The sequence below is a fragment of the Necator americanus genome, chromosome IV, assembly GCF_031761385.1.
Source record: "Necator americanus strain Aroian chromosome IV, whole genome shotgun sequence".
Taxonomy (NCBI): domain Eukaryota; kingdom Metazoa; phylum Nematoda; class Chromadorea; order Rhabditida; family Ancylostomatidae; genus Necator; species Necator americanus.
This window is the reverse complement of record NC_087374.1, coordinates 24,377,003-24,396,544: the sequence shown is the minus strand read 5'-3', so window position 1 is coordinate 24,396,544 and position 19,542 is coordinate 24,377,003. Positions and strand designations below refer to the sequence as shown.

General features: G+C 43.2%; 1 protein-coding gene across 2 annotated transcripts; it reads left to right on the top strand.

Annotated features, from left to right (window-relative positions):
- Positions 1-1,801: 1,801 nt before the first annotated feature.
- Positions 1,802-19,374, top strand: RB195_002544 (uncharacterized protein; the record flags this gene model as incomplete). 2 transcript variants are annotated; one of them, XM_064199852.1, is made up of 21 exons in its annotated part: positions 1,802-1,821; positions 1,884-1,963; positions 2,694-2,955; positions 3,026-3,165; positions 3,238-3,281; positions 6,408-6,522; positions 6,585-6,674; positions 6,743-6,825; positions 6,879-6,903; positions 10,297-10,610; positions 10,665-10,801; positions 10,854-10,918; positions 10,979-11,015; positions 13,925-13,996; positions 15,440-15,558; positions 17,619-17,769; positions 17,983-18,056; positions 18,121-18,172; positions 18,998-19,077; positions 19,156-19,264; positions 19,332-19,374. In XM_064199852.1, the coding sequence occupies 21 exons, from the start codon at positions 1,802-1,804 to the stop codon at positions 19,372-19,374; spliced, it is 2,112 nt and encodes a 703-aa protein (XP_064055733.1). The 2 variants fall into 2 exon arrangements, with proteins under 2 accessions (XP_064055733.1, XP_064055734.1); XM_064199853.1 differs by having other exon boundaries at positions 6,879-6,927.
- Between the last annotated feature and the right edge of the window lie 168 nt (positions 19,375-19,542).

Genomic DNA, 19,542 nt, shown 5'->3' with positions numbered 1-19,542 from the left:
GATGTACCGATTGTATGTGATGTACCTCGGAAGCCAGGTCTTATTGCGCAGCGAGATTACGCCACAGTCAATGACTCGGAAAAGATCAATATCTTCTTATCTTTCATAACCGACAACTTGAGTAAGGCGATAAGAGCCAGTCTGGTTAGGTGTGTCCCCGACGACCAAGTGAGAGTTGTGAAAATACCTCGCACAAATCTCAGGAAGCAGTTAGTCCGAAACTGAATGTACAATCGCATTTGCCTGACTCCAAACTGTGTAATATTAGGTAAGGCAGGCGACTGCATGGTCTCTGATGTAGTTTCTTTGATTTTGTGCAAAACATGCGGCGAACAATAAATTGGCGAAACAGGGCGACCTCTTTGTGTTCGTATTAGGGGACATCTAGATGGGATGAAACATTCAAACGCAGCGACCCCTCTCGGAACCCATCGCAGAAAATGTCCTTTCTGCACAGCTGCCGCGATCCTATCGTACGAACCCGAAATTGTGGCTCGCAGGACTTTGAAGGCGTTTTGGATTAACGCTAAAAGTCCAAAGATTAATAGAAAGGAAGAGTGCATAGCTGTGACTAACGAGCTGGCTCTGTATCAACACTTTTGCGGGTTTTGATCTACGGGATCATATGCGGGTCGCATCCTAATTAGTATTGGCGGAGCGATATTATCACGCGGGGTTCCGCTAATATCACGGCAACACGGCCACCTAGATAAGCACAACGATTTGGACTCTTTTGATTTCGATTTTGTATGTAGCATCTTAGGGAATGATGACTTGTTCTGGATGAGGCATTTGAGAAGATATATCAAAATGACCTGACTTTCCACTCTCAGACGAAGGCGACGACGCCGAAACGTTAGCCGTAATAAAGTTTGTCAAGAATCTTGGCTCTTGCTTCAATTTAACTATCGATAAGCTACAATCTCTATGCTACGATTCAAGGAAGGTCGATCTTTCGCACTTCCGACATACAGTTAGTAGCTCTGGTCACGAGTCACGAATCACGAGTGTAGTTGCGGTGCATTTGCGTACGAAACGGCGCGGTGGAGGCAGCAGTTGGAACAGAGGTGGGACCGTCGCAAACTGCAGCGATAGGTGGCGAAAGCAAGGATTTCACCACGCTCCTTCCCGCTCCACCGAAGCGCCTCGAGAGAAGCCGCGTATGCAATTGCGTACGTGCTTCATGTCGTTTTGGCCTTACTATACCTTCTCGGATTTGATGCTAATAGGAATGTTGGAGCGAGTGCAGTGTAGCGGGTAGAGGTTCTTGCACGATTGATCGGAAGTTCGAATCCGAACTAGTGCTCACCAAAGCCCTCATCCCTCTAGGGTCGATAAATTGGTACCAAACTTGTCTGGGAGGATAGAAATACTGACTTGATACATCTGGTAGCCACCTCAAGTCATTGTATAGGCCGTTACACGTTCGTAAACCTCAAACGATTCTGAATTGAAGTGTACGTGAGGGCCCAGGAATCCCAAGCGGATTGATTAACGCCAGACACTTTCTTCTTTAAGAAGAACATTCGTGCACAACAGGTGTTAATGCTGCGTTTAAGGAACATGCAACATGGAACGAAATATAGAGTTGGCTGTAATTTATTGCATGCGTAAGCGCTGCCATAAGTTCGTTGGAAGGTACATGACGTTTTCGAGAACGACTTAATGCTAGCAGAAAGAAATGCACACTAAAAACATCCTAAGCATATCGCTTGCAAAATATGTTTACGCTCGAAACGTGATTAGTTATACAGGTGGGTGATGTATAGGTTATACCATTTTGCAGATGGTCTTTTACTGAATGGCCGATTCATGTCAGCGGTAAGTCTTCTGTCAGTGTGAGCACCTTCTTCGTGCCATATGCTCAGAGAAGGTCTTTGCAGACGAAGCCGTTCACTTGGTTCAGCTCAAGGCTCTCGTTCACGCAATAGCGTTCCTTACTCACAGCGCACAAACAACAACGGTAAGTTTAGGTGCTGCTTTTTCAAATTAATTAACCGAGTGAGAAGACTAATGCTTTCGCCAGAACTGAACGCTCTCCAACATTCACTATGGGAAGTGGTATTGTATCTTGTGTCGAATCTATGTAGGAACTGCGATTTGTGATTTGAAGGGGACGGGTCGCAATCACTCTTCAAGTTCTCACAGTCCCCTTTTTGTCCCCCGCGCTGCTTTAAAGAAAAAAAAAAAAATTAGAAAAGGGAATGGGGGTTTTTTGGAAATGGCGCCTGTTTGCACGTTTTTGTCGCGCGCGACTTCCTTTCGTTGCACTGCGGGTTGCCGTTGAGTTGAAGTAGTTGCATGTGAGTTCTTGCGTTGCGTCGCGCTGCGCCGAGTTTCAAGAAGATTGCAAGGGCGATTATGGTGTTTTTTATCTGAGAACAATGAGAGGAGCAAAACTATGTGAATGGCTCAGGTGGTCACGTATAAGGGGGAGCGTTCCGTTCGTCAACTACGAACTCAGACTGGCTTCATTTTATGTTTTCGAATGAAAAATTCCTTCCAAAAGGAAAAAATCGTCCGCGTGCACCATTATTTACAATTGATATGTCGCTCTGTAGTTAGTTAAAAGAAATGACATAGGCTACGGAGTTGTTGCTTCTGATTTCCTATCTTGGAAATAAAATAATTGAAAAAGAGCAGAAAAATAGGGAAAATAAATAAATATAGAGACCAGTAGCTAGCAATTTCAGTCGACCCTCGCTGTACATGTCCACATCCTCCAGGCTACTGTCCTCCTCATGGTCGTGCGTCCATCCGAACAACTCGTCCGGTACGACATCCCTCGTTTGCTTCCCACTACGTCAATAAGCCACCGGTGATTTACGAATTCCCATTATCACCATCTCGTGTTACCTCATATTCATCTCGCCCTTCCCTTCCTCATTTTCATCCAGCACCTCGTTATCCTCCATTTCACAATTGTTGCGGGAGGTTTCCCGAGCCACCGCGAAGGTTGGTTCTCTTGTGGTCTTCCATCTTCCAACAAACGGAAGGCTATGCCACCAATTTGTTGTCTGTACAGACGCGTTCCTTCCGCACCACCTGCACCGTTCCCTTCTACGTCTTATCGACATGGCCATTACAATGCAGGAATCAATTACGCGAAGACCGTCCACCCCAGTTGTGAAGGCAGAACCTCAGAAAACGCCATTCGTCACGTCTGTGAGTAACATTATTCTACTTCAGTAACACATCGTAATTGTCAATTTGTACGTAATTTAGGTCTGATTTCAGATTATCTGCGGGCATATCCAAGACGATTTTCAAGACTTTTTGTGGTGAGTGGCCTTTGTCGACGGTATAGTACAATTGGAATAGAACGATGCAAAGCTCGATGCAGTCGCGTAAGCGGGTTGCGCTCGATCCGGCACGCTGAAGCAAGCGCTCTGGATTGAGGTGGCACCCTCGCTACTTCCATTCATCGCTGCAGTCCGAGTGAAGTCTGCATATAGCTGTGTATTGCTTAAGCCATAGGAAAGGCCAAAATTTCGATAAACCGTTTCTTTCAAACAAAGTCCGCTCGCTGCACTCATTTGACGCGAAGATTCTGCTGCGTGAAATTGACGTAGTGTGGAAACCTGATGGAAAATATAGAGCATAGATGTAGACTAAGAATGTCTCGCTCAATTTCCCTTAACCGTCCGTCGTTCCTAGGAGGTAATTTGGGACGCATCCTCTTGGTGCACGCGCCGCATCGACGTGCGAGCGGTAGAAGATCGATGAGGTTCCCCACTAGCATGTTTAAGTAAAACAACGAAGAGGCTGATGAAAGGACCGGAGCATGTACAAAGGGCACGTTCAAACGTACCAGATAGGAATTGAGGCGGTTTTTACGCCGTTTTTTTTCAAGACGATTAGGGAAATTTGAGCATACTCGTGATCTACATTCTAAACTTTGTATTCCTACCACGTTTCCATGCTACGTCAAATTCGTGATACGCTGCCTTCAACTCTGCCCTCGATCGATGGATAGCTGCTAACGATCACACAATACCTCTACTAACTTCTTTCCCTAAATCCGTAGCTATACGCTCACATCTGCAGAAAACTATCGCGCTCCTTGTGCATAACCTCATAAGCGGTTTTCTTATGCAGTTTTATTGATGCCTTAGAATCCGTATGATGAAAAATAGAGGAGCGACAAAGGACACGAAGATGATCCACATTTTTCTACAGCACGAGTTTCTGGCGTCATTTTGCCAAGTCACAAATCTATCGAAAACTAGTCACAAAAGCTGCAAATAAAACACTGCCAGTTGACTTGCGAGAAGTTAGACGAAGTCAGTCAATCTGAGGTCTTTGAATAGCCGCGCGAACTTGAAAACCAGCGCATCAAAAAGTGTGCAAAGAGCAGGTGTGCGTCGCCTGCCGCGGCGAGCCCCTGCTCATGATAGAAACACTTTTGATTCGGCTCGCAAACATAACACTGTTGGGCCATTTTTTTGCGCTCACGCAGTCTGACTTGCGTTGAAGCAATTTTTTAATGACCAAATGAATTAAACCGTTAACACAAAAAGGAGCCGAAATTAATTGATATAAAAAAGAACAATGAGGGCTGGAGATCTTATAGGCGTAAACTGGTGACGATAACTAGAGGGAGCCAGCAGCTGGTGTGTAAAATGGGTATCAAATCCCAGAGATGTTCAACGATTTCTGTGAAAACAGGCAGATGGAACATATCATAAGTAACTGCTTGACTTGTGGAAAAACGGAAAAAGACAGGATTTGAAGAAGAAATATAATATAATAGTATATAAATACAAAATGTGTATATATGAAATTAGTAGTTTTTGCCTCAAAAGGTAACGAACCGATCGCGAGTTAAACAGTGGCGTCAAAGTGTTCAAATTAAAGGAAAGTGTCTCCGTAAGCACATGCATAGCCAACTTCAATCTCCTCCCATGCCAATATTGAACATCCCCACCAATTTCCCCCTCCCTAGCTAAGTAATTTGGTGCAATCTTTCGAAAAAACCATAGAATCTGTGGTGTGTACTATCCGCTTCACCAATAGTTTTATCTTCAATCTTTACATGACCGGATTCAGGTTCTCCGAACGAGGTAGATGCTATGGGGGAAGTCGTGATGATGAACGAAAATTATGGCTAGAATAAGTATCTGAACATTCATCGAAATATAAGAAGGGATGAAAAACCTGAAGGGCTACCTACATCGACAAAACCACTAGCTAAGAAACTCAAAAACAGTCCGAATTCTCCTACGGAGCATCTAATAACAAGTCACTTCTGCGAGAATAGGCGTATGCGCCTCGTCTATCAGCGAAAGGGCCGGGCAACATCGGCTACCCAGAACTGACTGTGGACGCGCTCGTAGAAGTCGCGCGTATGTCTCCTTGCATATGCTTTACGCGTTGTTACGTGTCTCGAGAGGAGATTGGGTGCGAGGGAGTTGCTGAATAGTCAGAACTACATGAAGCTCGGTGCAGCTGCGTAAGCTCGCAAGCGTATGCGACTGAGCTTGAAACAACACGGTGCAACTAGCGGTTGAGATCGAGGTGGGACCGTCGCGAACTGCAACCATGCTGATGGGATGCTAGTACGGATCTCCTCTCCCAATACGCTACGCTCCTCAGCTGAGCCTCATCCAAGCGCAGGTTCTGTTCCGAGCATCATGTCGTACTGACCCGACCATGCCTATTCGTGAACAGATAGCAACACACACTTTCTCATGGTATGTTGCCCCCAAGGAAATCCTCTTAGTTTTCTCTGTTGCATGCTCAATGAAAACCTAAACAACGCTCACCTTGCGAGGATTTTTAAGAGACCAAATCCTGAGCAGTGATTTAAGACATTACTAGATGTTACGGAAAAGGCTGAGGACAGCAACAAGGAAGTCTTCTATGACGAGCTCAATGCGTTGATGTCTAAAGTACCCAGCCCGCAAGTGGTCATTGTTGGAATCGACGCAAATGCGAAGATGGGATTTGAACAACAACCCGATGTTGCTAGGAAAATGGTGTTATCCAGTGCAGCGCATGTAGGACAATGGCAACTGTCTAGTCGACGAGTAGAATAGACGGCACCATTATCGCTTCCACGTCCGAGGATTGAATCAAATAAGTCAATACACATGCACAAACAAAGAAACAGAGCGTATTTACCTTTGAAATTTTCTCAGACAGGTTTTTTTCTGTCGTAAATTGCAGAGTCAGTAGTGAATCAGGAGAAGGGAATAAAAGCTGAATAAAAAATGTAGTAAGGTAAAAGTGTTGCCTTCAAAACCTTTTTTCTCCTGAGATTTCAAATAATTTGATATGGGGCTTAAGCACGTGTTAGTTTTCGAAGGAAACCTTTATTATATATAAATGGAAATCAATTATGGTTTCCTTGCCATGACAATGCAGCCCTGATGCTCTAATTCCATAAAATTTTTCCGGAATTTTAGGCAGAGTACCAATATTTGGAACGTCTTCGCCGTTATCCGACTATACTGGCGGATTGGACTTTACCATCGTTTCAGCCCTATTACTCTGTTGTTTACTTGAGGAGTCATTTACCAAGTACGCTTTATTAAAACGTTTCAAGTAATGATTTTGAAAAATCTGCCTTGCGAGGGATTTAGGTTCGGTGTGCTGCGATTCGTTTCGCAACGTGTGCGTAGCAACTATAGGTGGACGAGGCGGAGGGAAAGCTCACCCAAAGCAGTCCACGCGTGAGTAAAGCTTACATTATTTCGAAGCGCACGAGAAACGAAATGGATAGGCAACGGAAAGCTTTCAGACCTCTGCTATTATTCGAGGCTGTCTGACGAAGGAAATTTTTCAAGCGGATGTCGAGCCATCTACGGAGACAAAGAGGGAAAGGTGAAACGATGTGCCAGATAGTATCTGTTGCCTTCGTTCAAATTTAAATTTAGGATCTCTACAAACCATGCAAAAATTGTGAGTCGATTCGCGTGAGTTCAGGTGCGGATGTCTGTTATGAGATAATTTAATAGAACGGAAGCAATCATTTCTTATTGGACAACAACACATTTAGCAGCTAACGATTTTGAATGATAGTACAACGTCAAAAGTTCTTCTTTTAGGACGGCATTGGCAAATGGCCTAAAAAAGTAGAGATAAACAAAAGATGAAAAAATCAGATACATATCCTGCGAACAACGAAGAAAAACTAGAGAAGAAAATATAGTAGCCAGTAACAAGGGTGCAGTCTTACAACGTTTGCGCTGAACACTTTCTCTGAGCACTTTCTCTGAACACTTTCTCTGAACACTTTCTTTGAGTTCAATCAGCAGTGACTGTCATACCTTAGAGGCATCATACCACAAATCTGGCGCGTTGAGAAAATCTGCAGGAAATGATAGATGGGGTTGTAGATTGTGAGATCTGGGGTTGTTTCCACTCACCTCTCCTTAATCGTCGTAGGAAACGGCGCGAGAACCGCTTTAGTTCCTATGAGGTACGTTAAACCGTCCTTCTATGTATACGTTCCGGTCCCCTCAGCAGCCTACTTATTGGTCTCACTTGAACTGGCTGGTTAGAAGGCGTCAGTGGTCTTCGACTGCTCACACGTGGATGCGGCGCGTGCACAAGAGTGGCCCTTCGCAACTGAGGTCGTCGTAAGAAGGCATCTTCTACGTCGTTTTTTTTGCAACGATTAGGAAAAGGTGAGTAGAACCATGCTGGAGCACGAAATCTACAAACTCATTTCTAGCTTTTTTCGCAGATTCCCTGACCAGAGCAGATTCATGGTAGGAGGTTAGATCACGGATACAACAGCAATTACTCTTGAATTCCAATTCCCCTATTGTTATGGATACAAAGAAGAAAATGGCCCTGACACACCGAATTCCAAGACAACGTGCCACATCTGTGAGCACAGGCGTACGCTCGCTGGCAGACGCAGCACGTACTCCTGTGCTCGCTTATGTGGCACGCTGTTAGGTGTTTCTGGGAAAAATTCGATGAACAAGGCCATTTCTCACGCACTTTTTTTGAACAAGAGGAACGATTAAGCGCGCAGCATTGATCATTCCTTACGGAATGCGCCTTCTTGTGCGACTCTAATACGGAATGTTTGACGATTGAAGCCCGTCTAGCCTATACAGTCTAGTCTATCAAAACTTCCGGGGCTAACCGAAGTATCAAGTTAGTGTTTATAGCTTTCCAGACAAGTCTGGGACCGATTTATCGACCCGCATGGATGAAATGCTTTGCTTGGACTAGGAGTCGGTAGTTTCCAACAATCGATGGACCGTACATTGATTTGCAGGGAGAGCTGATGTGTGGAATCAGTGTTTTTATCGTCCCAAGCAAGTCTGAATCCATAGACCTCAGTGGGATGAAGGGGTCGGTTGGCGAACCGTTGATCGTGCGGTCACAGTTGAACCTCTTCCGCAAACGGCTGTGCAAGAGTGGTCGTCCGAAGAGCTTTTCGACATTGAGATCTCCTCACCAGTAGAAAAAAGCCACAACGTAGTTCGCAAGTGTCACGGAGAAAGTGCAGAACTCTCTCTTGACGTTATTGAAGACCCCAGAGTTCGATAACTGCAAATAGCAGGAAGATCTCAAGATCAGCACTCAATTTCCACCCAATAATGAATGCCTCTAACGACGAAGTGAATAGGAGTTAAATGAAAATGAAAATGACGAAGAATCCTTCGGCAATGACGAAGCTGCTGTTTGAGACTTGATTGTGCCTGTGAGATCAGACTCATCTGAAAACGATGATGATTATAATGAGAGTGACGACGACGAAGAAGAAACGTGCGCTGAAGATGCTGTCAGCCACGACAAGTTTACTTTCGGCATGGAATGCGGCCCCCACATAGCTCATAGTCGAGGGCTGTGAAATCCCTATCGATTACTTTCGCCTCTTCCTGAGACTACCGTCGACGAGCTCAGACGCTTCATAGACATCTTTCTGAACATGGAAATTGCCTTGTTGCCGAAGCTTCGCGACTACTGGACATCGGGAGCAATAAAAAAAAAACAATGCCGAAGCTGCTACCGTAAGCTGGCTGATCGGCATGGATGTCATGATGCCAAAACCTATTCCATGAAGTTCAGAACTTAGTCCAGTGTCTGTCAAATCTTCATCTGCTTGCATTGCTTCAAACGAGCAACAAAACTTGTCCTATTTCGTAGGTTGTGTTGTTGTGTTGTATTCGTATTTTATGTATAGAAGTATGAATAAAACAGTAACCAAATAACATCTCCATCGATTAGATCAGCTTTAGTTATAAGCGAGCTTACTTGTTAATATTATACCATTAAACATTTGATAACTACTCACGAAGTAATTTTATGATGCTGTCCCCCAACATCGTCGGACATTTTTCTCGTTGCGAATAAAGTGTCTGACGGCATCGTCGAACATCGTCGTCACTGGTTTAAGCAAATTAACAACAAATTGGCAGAAGGTTCTACTGCTTTTACACGATACTTGTCTTCGTTGTTTGCGGGCACAAGTCTTCTAATTACGTGTTTTCGCAGTGGTAGGTCTAATTGTTTGTGATGTCTCAAATTTCTGGATTTGTGAATAGAGTTTGTACCATAACAGTTGCAAAATACCTACTGGTAGAAGTATTTCATCATTGGGTAAATTTCCCAGAAACTGCCTATAGGGAGTATCCATCCGACCAAAATGTATTTGTTCCATTTATTCACGCCAATGCATTGCTACATCTGCGCCGCAAACGGTGTCACTACTTGACCCAGGTGCATCAAAAAGCCTTATACTCCCAACTTTGACAATGACTTAACCAAGAAACTACATCGACTGGAGTATCCTGGCATATGGCCGATAATCCTACTGAGATCTGTAGTCCACTTTCTCATCAGTGCATTATTCTTCAGTTGTTTCGGTTATGAAACGGAACGTCGATAAGTGAGGACGGATACAGACATTCTGAAGATTTCGATGTCTGGTGAAGGAATAATTGACTGGGCAATGCGAGGATTGTGGTCATCCTCAGTCGATGTCAGAGTATTCCAACACTTACGACGATTCTGCAAACATCTCTGATATCATGAACTTTTGACATGCGGTGCCTAAAATGGTTAGGCGGCTTACACATTTGGACTCTATATTCCATCTAAAACTATTTGAAGCCCGGCGCAAGTGCGTAAGCAAGCACTTTGAGCGCAGCCGCTTACGCAACTGCACCAAGTTTTAGTCGCTTTCACCTCACTATCGCTCCAATCCTCTAACCTAAAGAGACTGAAAAAGTCCTTACATGCATTGTGGAATGACCTTTACTATCTGTAGGGAGGCTTCCTGCTCCATTTCTCTTGATCATTACCTCTAAGCAATATAAAACATTGTTTCAGCGCCGCCTACGACCAGATCGTGCACCTCCTTCTCAGAAACGTTGGAGGTAGACAGTGACGTTTATGACACTGGCACAAGAAGACGTTCGTCATCTTCATACGTCACTCGTCGTAAACCATATACTCCAGAACGAAGTACACAGAGTTACGCTAGCACTCGTTCCTGCTGCACTAACTGCCGCTCCAGCAGCACTAGTACTACAACGAGACGAAGCAGCAGTACTCCTTCAGTTGTGCGATGGGTTACCCAAGAAAGGAAGCGACCAGTTTGTCCTCGACACGGCTCTACTACGTCAAGCAGTGGAGCCACAACGGTATCTGGTTCTGTGGCTGAGTTCATTCTGTGGAATTAACGCAGATGTTTACAGAAATCCCGCGGTTCCAGTAGTTCAAGCGTTAGCCGGGAAAGAGAAGCTGCGCGAGAGTTGCAAGATCTGGAGAATTTTCTGGGGCTGAAAACAACCAGAATCAACAAGCCAAGTGACCAGACTCATGATTCTGGATGGTGAGCTCGAAACAAAATTTTGTAATGCGCTTCTATCTGCTTTGTTTTTAAGCCGGTCGTGTCGATCCTCTAGTTGTTCGGGAGTGAGTACAGCGAATCCTATATGTGAATGTTCAGGTGGAATTATATTCCTGTGGTTTTGAGGTGGAAATAAAGTACATTATATGTGGTTTTCAGGTTGTATCAAAATGAAGAGATCAGGAACTGCTGAGAGGTAACATAACATGCCCTTACTTATACATCCTTTACGCTTTTCAATCACAAAAACCATCTTAGCAAACTGTTCTGCTACATCACATGCAGAAGACTACGTGCACTTACGGTTCTGATTGCGAGTATTACGTCTATGTTTGCATAGTAAAACAAGTATAGTAAAACAATACTTTTGCACCTGTACCTTTTTCGATTTCTGTACTTCACCTGAGACCTCACTGCCCTCCGAGGTTATTGGGGTTCTTCATCACTAATATTAACACTAATTACCCATAAGGCGCAGTTTTGTGATTCTTTACAGATAATTCGGTCGAATATGAAGATTATATGAAACAAAGAAAAAGACAAACACGCATGAAGATTATAAGGTTCATTCAGTCGCGAGTTAGGATGACTGCTTTCCACGTCACCACATGTTTTACATATTCACAATAGAAAGTTCGGGGATATCTTCTCTTTTCAATCTTTCCGATTGCAATTCTTAGCTCAAAGGCAGGACCTGTGAAACAGGGTATGTTTCCATCTTGGAGGAAGAGATTTCAGAATTTCTTCGCCATTTCCATCTTCTCAAACAGGCCTTCCGTTCCCCACTTTTGGTTAGAGACCAAAATCTCCGAGTCGCTAATCGCATATTTTAGTTTATGAACGTCTTCGAGTTCAGGAGCTGATGGCGCTTGCAGATTAAGCTAGGTGTTGAAGTGATCCAACCAAATTGGTAGAGTTGCTTCACCGAGAGCCACCCTATTAGCAATGTTGGGGACTGGCGAAGATAAAACATAAGGTTTCCTTTACTTCTTGTTCTTTCGTGTCTCTTTTCAAGGTCCTTCGCTCTTGTAGTCCATTAATTTTTGCGACCTCGTTGCAGTTGACTTCTTTCTCAAACGCTTTTCTGGTTGAAATCATCAGTGCAGTAGCCTAAATTTGTTGTGCATTCTTCGTCCTTCAGACCTGTCATATCAAATTGAGGAACTCCCTTGTTCGCCTTATGAAAACGATTGTTCTTAAAGCAGAGGAGAATGGTCAGAGTCGAATCTGACGTCCCACATACATCTAGATTCTCGAATATCCGACTGAAAAATACTGCACGTCAAGACGCGGTCCAGTGTAAGCTTTCCCATGTACTTTTCTTGCAGGTGTATGAGGTGATCCTGCATGTGCTAAATCAGTACAGCTTTGTGCTGCTTGCAACCAGTATGCTATTTATGTATGCGCTGCGAACACTTATGAACTTTGTAGTTATATGACGGAGCATTCACATGTACTGCAGTAAGATGCCCATTTCTAAGGCCCATAACTTGAAGGGCAATTGCATGAAAGGAACATTTTGGGGAACTACTGTCAAGTGAACTCTAACAAACTGCCCTGTGTAGACTTCTACGATGCTTCTGAGTGCCGTTTGCTGCACTACAGAAAACACGCATCAGAGACCGGCCCGAGTTCCGTAGATAAAATTATCTGTAGTGCTGATACTGAGAAAAGAAGATGGCAGATTGAGAGGAACGTCTGCAAGAAATCGGTGGAGAAATTTGGCTCAACGATCTTTAGATGCGCCACTGCGGAATGGCGAAGGATGTAGACCTTTGGTCGTGAGCGCTGATGCATCTACGGAAACAGCTGAAAACGACAAGAGGGGCACCGTGTAAGACGAGTTCAATATACTGATGTCTAAGATATCCAGCCATCAGATGGGTGTTGTCGAAATCAGTGCGAATGCAAGGATGGAGAATTGATGAACAAGCCGAGGTGCCATGAGAGTGGTGATATCCACTGGAGCACATGTCACGCAACTGTAATCGCCTGGTCGACTTATATGTACAGATGAACCTCATCATCGTTTCAACGTTTGAGTGAAATCATCGGTGCCATCAACGTACGCTGCAAGAACCAAAAAGGGTGATCAAGGCAAATATGTTAGGTTCCAATTGAGTAGACGGTGGCCAGTTCCGTTGATAGGATCGCTTTCTTCTTAACCGAGAAAGGCGTCCTATCGGAAAATTGATGTAGATTGATGTCGGTTCCGTCTATATCAGTTTCTCACCTTCATTTCGATTCGGTTCCGTCTATCCCACCTTCGTTCCTTCATCTCAATTCTCACACAGTCACTAGTTTGCCGGAGTGCTTCAGCATTGAAACGTTTCCGATCAACACGCAATAAAAGACGCGTATGACGTGCAGACAGAAGACAAGCGAGACTCTTTGTGTTCTTATCTCTATCATCCTATCGAACTGGAATAAAAACAACGGGTTCTTGGGTTCGCTTACATTCGAGTTTAAACGATCTGAGATTTGGTATAATCACGTAAGCAGTCGCGGTCAAAGTGGTGCAATGGGATCCTTGCTCATCTCCACTATGCCCTTGGAGCTAGCGAGGGTCCTACCTCCAGTACAACTACTTGCGCAATTCAACACGGATTCAGATAATTTTGAATTGACTGTGCAAACTCTTTGTCGCAGAACAAAGGTTATCTGCAAATGAGTGCGCGACGCATGAAGAAGACGAGCCGCCTTCATGCGTTTGGTTCATCACGTGGCTAGAAATGGTAAAGCTTAGGGCAATACGGGAACTGGTGCAGCAAAAGGAGTGCGGGAATTACTTGGAGTTGCTTGACGCAAAACCTCTTCTTTGACTCTTTGCGTGCTTTCCTAGCTCCCATCATAGAGCGAAACGACGCGACGAAGCTAAGGAAATGGGTTTACTTATTGAATGAAATACAGAGATGCATTCCATCCGCATCTTCTCTCATTTCGTCAACCACCTAAGGTAAAACTCATTGCATTTTTCTATCATGTCATTTCAACATTATTCACTAACTCGTAGTATAAAGCACTCCATTCACAACTACCAAATAGTTACGTTAGTTTTCAATGAAGTCAGCTCTACATAGTTCTCAAGCACCCTGATTATCGCAGGTTGTGCTGCTCATGCTCCACAGCGTCGGCTACGTCACTTGTGGCTGGTACGAGCATCATAGCTGGATCAAGGTTAGTCATTGATTAGAGTAAAAGAGTAAGAATCGTCAACAGCTTTATTATGAAGGACTTTAGAAAAAGGGGAAATCCGAGATTATTTCAGAAGACATTCTTCTGTACAGTCCACGTGTGCTCTATAGACAGGCTAAAACGGCCTGGTGCATGTGCGTGAGTAGCTTGGCTTGGAATGGTGCAGTGGAACTAGCGGTTGCGGCTGCACTAATTGGCTAACGCGGTTCGGAATGTAGAGCCAACGGTGGTTTCACCTCGTTTGCATCGCCCTACATCGCACCGTTTCAACTGCGTTCGCCAGAAGCAGCAGCCTTCATTTAGTTCTGAAGCGACTTTATTTACATTCGTAACGCCAACCAAGCCTTTCATCCCTCCGAGACCGATAAATTGGTGCCGGACATTTACATTAGGATAAAAGCACTGACTGGACACATCGACTAGCTACTGCAAGTCAGTGTATAAGCTACGTTACATGTTCGTAAACCTCAAACGATTCTGTGTCGAAATAAATGTGGTGGCACATTCCAAGCGGATCGATTAACGCGAGACGCTTTATCCTTTATCCTTTTATATTTCCCCTTTGACACTTTTTACATCCTGTAACTAGTTGGAAGTAGAATTGTATGATGTGGTACTCACTCGATAGAATATTCTTCCATGCGCTTCCAGCTAATAAAATCCTACAATAACCATTGTCTTCAACACCACCCCATTCAGAAATCTAGTGGTACTGTATCAAGTTTTTGTACCATTTTTCGGGAATGTTCAACTGTTTTGTTTTGTTGTGGCATGCGCTTAGCAGCTGCGAGTTATTGAGCACACTACTGTCAAGAAAAAAAAAACAAGTGGAATCTTCGGCGCAGTTTTTAAAATGTTCTGAAAGCTTAGTATCTGCGTCTCGCGTGCGAGTTAATAACGTTAACGAGTTTACTGTGTTATCTATCATATATCATTATATTAGTTTAGTCCTTTGTGAAACGTCTTGCATTATATTAGTTTGGTCCTTTGTGAAACGTTTTGGAGCAACTTTGCCCGCAGATACTTTGGAAGATGGCGCAGGCTGTAGGCAACTTTTTTCATCCAGAAATATAGATTTAGTAAATTGACGCCAGACTCGTCCGAAAGGATAAAAACGCTGCTCGGATGAGTCGGCTAGCCCCGCAAGTCACGGTACTGCAAACTGCAGACGCGTTCTTAAACTTCAGGGAATTCTGAATTGAAGTTGAAGGCTGAATTGAAGTAGGTTGATCTCAAATGGTTTGATGCACACAGTGCCGTTTACTTCTTATACACTTATTCCTGGTCTCGATTCTTCAGAATGGTGTCTATTACAGTAATCCTTCCCGTCAGAAATGTTTAAATGAATAATTAAGTCATTCGGAACTTAACACCTCATAGGTGCAGTTTCGAGCTCATTTGCTGACTTCTACTCTCGTTCAACAGGTCCACATCTCCAAGTTGTGTTCATGAATTGGGACAGGAATCTCCCATCTGCTCTTCGTGTTCGCGTTCAATGGTATCTGTGCCGAGTGTATCAGGGTCGACGGCTCGCGTAATAAATGGTAAGTTAGAAGATTATTTTCCAAAAAAGAATACTTTGGAACGAATTCAAAGTAAGAATTGAATATGCAACTATACCGAGCAGTATCACATTAATTGCTCACAGTAAAGTTTCCGTAGTGCATAAGATATTCGATAAGTTACCACGTAAATCTTACGTCAAGCACAAATTTATGTGGGAACCACCTCTACGCCACGGAAAAATCTCATTTGTAATGAAAAGGCCAGTAAAGGCAGAAACGTTATGGTAGTGCTTGTATTCTAGAAAGGGGTTTTGCTTACCATGTGTAACTGAGCACATCACAACATATCTGATGTGAATTGTTTTATGGGTCCTCAGGAAAACAAAAGTCCTTCAAATTATAAAAGCTTAAATAAAACGGATAGGCGCAGTTTGCCCGTTATTATCAGAACGTTTGATTTTACTTGTGCACGTAATCTAAGTGTGCGTGTAGCGAAGTCGGCAAGAGATTCCGCTGTGACTGCGCGATCGATCGATGGTTCAAAGTCGCCACAGAGCCAATCAAACCTTTCATCCCTACGGGGTGGATAAATTGCCCGTGTCTAGGAAAATAAAAACACTGACTTAATGCATCGGCTATTTCGCTCAAGCCATTCTATAGGTTAGACATACCAACAAACCAACAAAGAAACCTCAGACGACTCTGAATTGAGGTGAATTCATTCGTGCATGAAACGGGTTGACCAACGCCAGACACTTTATCCTTTTTCCTTATCCGAGAACCCAAAGAGTGGTGGAAGTCTTGAACTATTATAATTCAGTGGCAGTCTTAATCTCGATGTGTTTTGACTGTAGGCGAAGCACCGTAACGACTGTCCCAAGTCATATTGGCATGGGCATAGGTACAGATTTAGATATGTATCGATGATTAATCGTAGCACCTGCTTGACTTTCATATAATACAATAGAAAACTGCTATTCAGAGAAATGACCGACAAGAATAGAAAGATTAATCGGAAAGGCTCTGTTTCGGAGCAGAATGCTAAGATCCCTTTCGCCGAATGGCTAAATCAATACTGTCGGTGTCCGAGGACCACAGATCAATAAAATAACTTTCACCCTGGATTAGAAATCTTGAAAGTAAACTTGAACAAACTCACTTTCTTCTTTAAAGAGGCATATTCTCCAGAAGAGTTGGAGAATCACAAGGTATTGCTCTGTTTATAACAGAACTGGAGTAATCCATTCCTTTAAAAAAAAACCGAAGGGAAGATGTATCTTTGATTTCTTTATTACTGTATCAGATATACGCGAGCATACTGCGGTAACGTGCAGTTCCAAAAAGGAACCTCCTGGACTCCTCTTACATCACGGTCATAAGCACTGACAGCCGGTTAATCCAATAAAGTCAAGCGACTAATCTAAATCAATCAACAACTCACAGCTCGTCAGAAATCAATACATATTTTTATACTGGGGGTCATCGAAAGTCGAATGTTCCGAGTTAGGGCTTGATCACTACCATATCATATCTCTGCACCTTTTTGCCAAAAGTTCTGATAATTCGTTGCAGAATTCGTGTATGTTTTCCTCGCAATTTCCCGACTTATTGGAACTATTTCTTTTACACGATTTGATTTTTCAACTTCTTGTAAATGAATTAGTATTACGCCTCCGCCTCCGCATCCAGAAAGAGCCTTGGTTGCGCCGGTCCCCGCCGGCAATTTGTTACGAATAGTACAACGATCACATTCGGCAACGCGTTTACGTTTCTGAAGGTTGGGATGTTTCCGTGGCTTACCTGAGTTGTACAAGTTGTATTGTGGACTTTGAGAACTGTCTGGTTCTGTGGCTTAACAAGTTGTATCGTAGGAGACACGGTGTGCAACCAAGACACCATGTCACACGTTCTTCTGAATTCCTGTACGGAATTGAACGTAATAACACTCAAATTCGCAAGCTACATCCCTACATCTCTACCGCACCTCTATTCGTGGTGAGATACCAACACCGTCAGCTCAGTGATACGCTGCCTCTACACCCTTCACTTTCAAATACAGCAACTACAACACAATTAATTTTTTGCGATTTCCTTTTCAGATCCGAACAGTCCGAGCTTAGTGGACTATGTTTCGGCAACATCGCAGCCAAACGGCTCATTCGACATGACCGTGTCGGGACCTCGTGAGGACAGTAGATCAGGAGGTCGAGAAATAAGAAGACCACCGCTGCGTTCTGTGTGTGACTTTTTGTGAGTGTCTACATTCACTTTGGAGTCGCTGCGTATTGTGCCTAGTGTGAGTACAGAGCGATAAGTTAGCTAAAAACAAGGATACGTGCGCACCGCTGCACGGCTAAAGCATCATACATGACATCAAACTGTTGTAGCACTAAACTAACAAGTCCGAGAGATCTTATAAAACTGTAGCAAGTTTTACTGTTTACCTCATTCCACGAATTGTAGGCCAGAGCATGATTGCGGCAATATATCACATTCAACATCGACTGCATATCCGATTCATGATCCAAACTGCAGACGTAAGGGCCTGACTGTGCGGAGCTGATGTCGTTAAGTGCACAAAAGATCCAAGATGCTTTTCAGAATGTGCTGAGGCTCGTTTTGCAGACAGGCTAAGTGAAACACTACATGAAAGGTAGGTTTTGCGCAGAAAACTAGACGATTTCCTTGTGGGATCTAACAAGTAATTTGTCTTATTCATGTTTTTTCCGTTATTTTTATGTTTGATCACACTTATACGTGAACTATGCCGTTACTCATTTATTCGTTCAGAAGCCTTAACATCGAAAGTTCCATGATATGCTATCTTTAAGAGACAAAAATTAGAGGGAAAATATTCGAGGGTTGCGTGACTTATTAAACACATATCAAATCACAAAACAGTGAGGACACATCATGTTGTCAAAGAGGTCGCAACAAATGTAGTGTCATTGGGAAAAAGCCTAGCGATGCTGGAGCCAAACACTACTCTATGTCTTTCTTCTCGAGCAAAAAAAAAAGAAAAAAAAAACTAGAATAGATCCTTTAAAAGGCAACTGTAGAAGAGTAAACGACCAAATATGGTAGGATACACCCTACTAATCTAAGAAGTACAGTTCTGCTGATGCGAAGGAGGTTAACATTCAGAAAAGAAATGAAATAGAAAAAGAAAGGAGTGGATGTTTGTTAGTTTGCCGGGCACTGAAGTAGGCGCGCATTGAAATGTTAGGTAGGAGGAAAACCTCAGTAAAAATGCAAAAGTCAGCTAATGAGGCTTTAGATATGAAAACGCCTATGAACCTTTATGAAACGAATAAAATTATAAAAGACCAAAACGAAGCAGTATGCTACAGTTAGAGTTGGTCTGAATGATGGAACCCAACAATAGATTCCATCTTTGTTAGATTCAGATCTACATCCATAAAACACCTTCTTTTCTATTTGTCATATTTTTCTTGAGTTCTAATAATATCTAATATAGTTGCTCGTGTACGCCTGTCATCCGAACAGAACCCAACGGAACCATCTCACTGATTCACACATCTGCACCGACACGAAAAGGTAGGCATATTTTTTAGATTGAACAGTTATCCTTACTGTTGAGAAAACTAACTGCTAAACAAACAAAACATTCCACAGACACCGTAATGAACGAAAGAAATAAAAAAAGTTTGCTGGATCACATTTCAAAAACGAACAAAGAAGCGAAAACGATGAGAGAAGCCGTGATGCAGTGGGTACAAAAGAAGTTGGTTCACTACGCTTATGACATTCGACGATTCCTACTCGATGATCAACGAGACTATCTGATTTAGAGCAGCCGTTTGTAAAAGTCGGTTGAACAAAAGGAGGAAATGATCCGTTGCATAGGGACAAAATCTTTAAGAGAGCACCTTGCTGTATTACATATAATTGTTACAGTTATTCAAAGTAAACTCACCCCATATTTATAAATGGGAAATAATGTGTATGCACTTTTGTTCGTTTTATCGTAATTTTTCCGCCTGTGATATAACATAATGTTCT